We start from the raw sequence: 6572 nt of genomic DNA on the forward strand, positions 1-6572 counted from the left end.
TAAGGGCGGAATTTTGCTGTAGCCCAAATGATGGCGAGGCATTCCTTTTCAGTCGTAGAATAATTGCCTTCCACTTTTGACAGCAACTGGCAAGCATAAGACATCACCCGTTGAAGTCAGTCTTCCCTCTGGACTAGGACGGCACCGAGTCCTAGGCTACTGGCGTGAGTGTGGATTTCGGTATCGGCGTCTTCGTCGAAGTGTGCAAGTACCGGCGGCGACTGCATGCGTCGTTTGAGTTCTTGAAAAGCGTCAGCCTGTGGTGTTTCCCATTTGAACTCGACATCTCATTTGGTTAGATGTGTTAGCGGCTCAGCGATGCGGGAAAAGTCCTTGACAAAGCGCCTGTAGTAGGCGCAGCGCATGCCAAGGAATGTATGCACTGCCTTCTTGTCGGTGGGCTGCGGGAACATTGCGATGACAGCTGTCTTCTGCGGGTCGGGGCGTACTCCAGATTTGCTGATGACGTGCGCTAGAAACAGAAGTTCATCATAAGCGAAGCGGCACTTTTGCGGCTTCAGAGTGAGCCCTGATGACTTCATGGCCTCTAGTACTGTCGCAAGCCACCTAAGGTGATCGTCAAAATTTACGGGGAAGACGACGATGTCATCCAAGTAAACAAGACTGGTCTGCCACTTCAATCCCGCTAAAACCGTGTCCATCCCGCGCTGGAACGTTGCAGGCGCAGAGCACAGTCCGAATGGCATAACCTTGAACTCATAGAGGCCGTCTGGCGTGGTGAAGGCGGTCTTTTCGCGATCCCTGTCATCGACTTCTATTTGCCAGTAGCCAGACTTCAGGTCCATCGACGAGAAAGTATTTAGAGTTGCAGAGATGATCCAATGCGTCGTCTATTCGTGGGAGGGGTTATACTTCCTTCTTCGTGACGTTGTTCAGTAGACGATAGTCGACGCACAAACGTACGGTTCCGTGCTTTTTCTTCACTAAGACAACAGAAGACGCCCACGGGCTTTTCGATGGCTCGATGATGTCGTCGCGGAGCATTTTGTCGACTTGTCTTATAGCTTCGCGTTCTCGCGTCAAAACTCGGCAAGGGCTGTGGCGGAGTGGTTGAGCGCACTGTTCGTTTATTATGCGATGATTTGCGACTGGTGTTTGTCGAATTCTTGATGACGTCGAAAAGCAGTCTTTGTACCGTCGAAGCAGACTGAGCTGTTGCTGCTTAATCATGGGGAGACTTGGATTTTTGTCGAAGTCTGACTCGGGAACCATGGTCGTCGGGGTAGATGCGGCAGAATCCGAGAAAACAAACGCATTGCTGGTCTCCAGAATTTCCTCGATGTATGCGATCGTCGTGCCCTTGTTGTTGTTGGCTTGAACTCCTGGCTGAAATTTGTTAGCAACACTTTCGTTTTCCTCCGTCCAGTCGAGCGATTCCTCTTGCAACACAAATTTCACGGTCTAGCAGTAGGCGTTGGTCACCCTCTATGACACCTTCTACGTCGGCAGGTGTTTTGGTGCCGACGAAAATGACAATGCATGCTAGACCGGGGCGGGATATTCACTTGACTTTGGAGCACGCTTAAGGCATGGTTGCTACTAGAGCTCTCCGGCGGTATCAATGGATCTTGCGACAGGGTTATCGACTTAGACTTCAGGTCGATGACTCCACCGTGTTGGTTTAGGAAGTCCATGCCGAGAATGACGTCGTGTGAACATTGTTGTAGGATAATGAAGGTGGCAGGGTAATTCTGGTCATGAACGGTAATTCTTGCCGTGCAGATTCCGGTCGGCGTGATGAGGTGTCATCCAGCGGTCGGAATTTGAGGGCCTTCCCATGCAGTCTTAACTTTCTTGAACTTGGCGGCGATGGGTTCACTCATGACGGAGTAATCGGCTCCTGTGTCTACTAAGGCGGTGACTTCGTGGCCGTTGAGAAGCACGTTGAGGTTGGTGGTGTCGTATCGGCACCGCCGCTATCAGTGAGTGATCGACGAAAGACAGGAGACGACTGTAGTCCAAAACCCCAGCAAGGGAAAAGAGCCCCGTCTTTATTTCCACAGCCGTTTAAGTAGAACCAGCGTGACGTCAGTGACACGTGGTTCCATACATGCGTCAGGCGCAATGACTCGGCGCGCCCTGCGGGAGCATGCTTTCAGCCGCAGAGAAATACATTCCAGCACATACCCCCTTTTGCAAAATGAAAGTGGTTTTCGCGCATGACATTTAGCACACCCTCACATGAACAAAAAGCAAGAACCCTTAGTGGTAATCTACCACGAACAAAATCTTATTCATCAATTCCGTATCGAACTGGTCGCTTAACCACTCTACCAGACTTGGTCACAGTCACTGAAGCAGAAGGTACGAAAGTTCAAGTCATAGTCCCCGATGCTAAAGGTAACGAATCTTTTAAGGTAGCGGGTGACTCCCTGTTCGTAAAAACCAATTCGGATGAATCACTTTTGTTTGGAAACTCGTAACTGCCTTCTGCCTTCCTCTGTTCTGGCAAGTGGTTGAGCATTCGTCGGTTACGCCGCAGCGTACTCCCATCCTGGGTGCGTATTATGTAGGACCGCGGTGTAGCGCCTGTGGCTAGCACCGTCGCTCTGGTCTTCATGTCCGTTACCCAAACGGAATCACCAGCTTTTAGTTTGTTCAATTCCCGGGTTCTGTGGCGCCTGTTGTAGTACCGTGCTTGTAGCTTCTTGTTGGCACTGTCTTTGGCCGCAAGATTACGCAGCGGTGGCTGCACTGGACCACGCAGCTGCGGCGCCATTGGAACTCTTGTCCTAAGACGGCGGCCCATGAGAATTTCAGCCGGACTAGGGCCAAGAATGCCTGGGGTTGCCCTGTAGGCAAGCGGAGCCAGGTACGGGCCCTTAGATTTAAGGATCAGGCGCTTAATTGTTTGCACAATACGTTCAATTTCCCCATTAGCCTGAGGGTACCTAGGGCTAGTAGTGACGTGACCAAAGCCATAATCGTGTGCAAACCTATCAAACTCTGTACAAGAAAATTGTGGTCCATTGTCTGTCACTACGGTCTCCGGGATGCCATGGCGTGCAAAAATGCTTTTTAGCCTTTCTATCGCCGCCCTACCTTTTGTTGAGGGAAGGAGGGCTACTTCCGGATACCGTGACAGGTAGTCGACCGCGACAAGATAATGACAGTTGTTAATAAAGCACAAGTCGACCCCAACTCGTTTCCACGCGAAACTTGGCGTTGGCGTTGAAATCAATGGCTCCGAGTTCTGGTTGACAAAGCGCGCACAACTAACACATTCTTTCACTTGCCGCGCAAGTTGTTCGCTGATGCCTTGCCACCAGACCAATTCCTTTGCCAAAGCTCTAGTTCTCGCGATTCCCTGATGTCCATCATGTAGCTTTTTTAGTACTTCCTTTCTTAGGTACTGAGGTACCACCAGTCTGGTCCCTTTTAGCAGCATGCGATTGCCTTCAGCAATTAGTGCTCTTTCCTGCCAGTACGGAACTAAGTAGCAAGGAAGCTTTGGTTTTTTGGCCAGCCTTGGCGACACAATTTAAGCAAGGCTTGACAAACGACGTCATTCTTTTGCACATCGCGTATTCTGTTAACAAAATTGTCACCCATTTGAAGCCCTTGCACACATGCTTTCACGAAAGACGACCCTTCTGAGAGGTCAGTTCACCGGCTAGTTTATCTTCTTTCGTCGGTGCTCTTGAAAGAGCGTCCGCCGTTATCAAGCTTTTACCGGGAACGTACACATAAAGTGATACCGCATCAGCCGCATTCTGGAGCGCTGAACCCTTGGCGGCAACACATCAATAGGCATTTTACCAAGCAACGAAACGAGCGGTTTGTGGTCGGTTTCAAGCATCACCTCAATACCTCTTATGTATTCGTCGAATCTATTGGCAGCCCATGTTAACGCTAGTGCCTCCTTTTTCACTTGCGCATAGCGCTGCTCAGTTTTCGTCAGTGACCTTGAAGCAAACGCTATCGGCCGGCGCTCGCCATTGCGTTGTTTCTGGAAAAGGACGGCACCGAGACCGTAAGACGAGGCGTCCGCCGAAAGAATCGTGGGAAGGCGTGGATCGTACATAGCCATGCACTTTGCTGAGCAGATAAGAGATTTCAAGCTTTCAAAAGCAGTGTTCTGAGCAGGGCCCCAAGCCCAGTCGGTCTCTTTCTGCAAAAGCTCCCGTAGCGGGGCGGTGGTTTGCGCCAAGCTCGGCAAAAAACAGCCTAGGTGGTTGGCCATGCCCAGAACACTACGTAATTGCGATATATCAGAGGGTGCTTTAAGCTCTTTAATGGCTCTGAGTGTGGCCGGATCCGGCTGTACGCCTACCTCGCTGAGTAAATGGCCCAGAAAGCTTATGCTTCGAACACCGAACACACACTTTGCTTTGTTTAAAGCAACGTTAGACTGGGCCAGCTTAGCTAAGACATTCGATAGTCTAGAGTCATGTTGCGCTTTGCTGTCGCCAAAAATGAGAATATCGTCAATCAGATTTACGACGCCAGGAAGGCCTGCCAGGATTTCAGACATTCTTCTTTGAAAATATTCTGGAGCTGATGTAATCCCGAATGGCAACCTAGTGAAACAGTACCACCCAAACGGTGTAATGAACGTGGTCAGCACTTCTGAGGCCTTGCTGAGTCGCACCTGATGGAAGCCGGAATTCGCGTCTAATTCGGAAAACCATTCTGCACCGGCAAGAGAGCCCAATGCTTGGTCGACAGTAGGCAATGTGTATCTTTCTCTTAAGGCAAACTTGTTCAATTGCGTAAGGTCTACGCAGATCCTTACATCTCCCGAGTGCTTTTGTACAGGTACAATGCCGGCACACCACTCTGTTGGCTCTTCGACTTTACGAATGACGCCCATTTGTTCCATCTTCTCGAGTTGTCGTTTTACAGGCTCCTGAAGCGGTATAGGAATCCTGCGCGGTGCACTTATTGCAAATGGAACAGCATTTGGTTTAAGCCTTATTGTATACTCCCCGGGCATAGTGCCCAAGTTGTTGAAAACCTGAGGGCACAAAACTTCGTAGTTGGGTTCCTTGTGAGCCGCAGAGTCAACGAACTCTATGACTCCCAACGCTTCGAGAGCCGGCAAATCCAGCAGTACATGGCGCAAAGGACTGACCACATAACACGTTTGGCGCGAAGTTTGTCCCCTCCAAAATATATCTGCCTGAAACTTGCCCAGAACATTTAAGCGATCACCGCTAGCGCCCGTCAAGACCTCGTCGGCCTTTTCCAAGCTCGTGGGAAGTCCCGGAAATGATGCTGGAATTACGGACACTTCTGCGCCTGAGTCGACCTTTGCAAAAACAGGCACGGAGTTAAGTAATACCTGAACGTAACGCGCTTTGGCGCGAGGCGCCTCGGCCGCACCCAAAAAAACCTCCCCACTGTCCTTTTGTACAGACGACACTTGTACCTTTCGCTGGTAGCCTGGAGAAGTCCCTTTGAAGCACGCCTTGCCAAAGTGTCCCTTTAAGCCGCAGTTGAAGCACCTCTGGCCTCTTGCTGGGCAGGCTGTCCTTGGGTGCGAGTTACCTCTGCAGAAGATGCACGGTCCCTCGGAACGAGCTGATGTCGGCTGGGTTTCCTTGCTGCGTTGCGGTTTCCTGCGGTAGCCCACTGCGTCGACATTGACGTCCTCACATGGCTTGCACGGTGTGTATTCCTGGACTTCGTTGCAGTTTCGAAGTTCTTCTTGCTGCTGCTGAACGGTCTCTTTAAGGCGGGCCCTCGCCAGAGCTGTTGCGAGAGACAGCTTGGGATCCATTTGGAGCGACTCGGAAAGTTTTTCATCCCGCAGGCCCACGACGAACCGGTCCCTGATGAGGCGCTGCTTGAAATCTCCGAAGTCGCATTTGTCCGCCAAGATGTGTACAGCAGTCATAAACTGATCAATTGACTCGCCAGGCATCTGGTGCCGCTTGTGAAAGCAAGCGCTCTCGTAGACAACGTTGCTCTCCTTGATGAAGTAATCGTCGAACTTCTTTTTGACCAACTCAAATTTCTTCAAATCTTCTGCAGAAAGATTGAAGGTGGCGAAGATGTCCCTTGCTTGTCGGCCCATGGTATAAAGCAGAGTGCGTACTTGTGCCTCTTCCGGGCGCTCATTCAGGCCCGACGCATAGCGATAGTCGTCGAAGTGCAGTATCCACGCCGGCCACTCTGAAGTAATGTCGAAGTCCAGCGGTGGCGGCTGCTGAAGACCCGGCGGCGATGCAGTGGCCATTGTAGCCTCCCTTTCTGACGACGTCTCGATGCCCTTTTCAATTGCTGTTAAAAGTGGGTGGATCGCATCACTTCTGACACCATGTCGTATCGGCGCCGCCACTATCAGTGCGTGATCGACGAAAAACAGGAGACGACTGTAGTCCAAAACGCCAGCAAGGGGATAGAGCCCCGTCTTTATTTCCACAGCCGTTTAAGTAGAACCAGCGTGACGTCAGTGACACGTGGTTCCATACATGCATTAGGCGCCATGACTCGGCGCGCCCTGCGGGAGCGTGCCTTCAGCCGCAGAGAAATACATTCCAGCGCAGGTGGTTCTTTGTCTTGCGTTACTGTTAGGTCTTGGCGTCGGATCACGGATGCGTCGCGCT

General features: G+C 51.2%; 1 protein-coding gene across 1 annotated transcript; it reads right to left on the reverse strand.

Moving 5' to 3' along the window:
• Nucleotides 1-2291: 2291 nt before the first annotated feature.
• On the reverse strand, nt 2292-6202 carry LOC142570701 (uncharacterized). The gene is made up of 3 exons (XM_075679049.1): nt 5393-6202; nt 2655-2842; nt 2292-2313 (listed from the first exon to the last, which is right to left on the reverse strand). The coding sequence occupies exons 1-3, from the start codon at nt 6200-6202 to the stop codon at nt 2292-2294; spliced, it is 1020 nt and encodes a 339-aa protein (XP_075535164.1).
• Between the last annotated feature and the right edge of the window lie 370 nt (nt 6203-6572).

This window comes from Dermacentor variabilis, chromosome 2 (assembly GCF_050947875.1).
Source record: "Dermacentor variabilis isolate Ectoservices chromosome 2, ASM5094787v1, whole genome shotgun sequence".
NCBI lineage: Eukaryota > Metazoa > Arthropoda > Arachnida > Ixodida > Ixodidae > Dermacentor > Dermacentor variabilis.

Coding starts and splice junctions, on each gene's coding strand:
- LOC142570701 (XM_075679049.1), bottom strand. CDS start 6,202: ATGGCCACTGCATCGCCGCCGGGTCTTCAGCAGCCGCCACCGCTGGAC. Junction 2,843..5,392: donor CTCCAGGCTACCAGCGAAAG/GTACAAGTGTCG, acceptor CTTAAATCTAAG/GGCCCGTACCTGGCTCCGCT. Junction 2,314..2,654: donor AACAAGAAGCTACAAGCACG/GTACTACAACAG, acceptor CTTCTGCTTCAG/TGACTGTGACCAAGTCTGGT.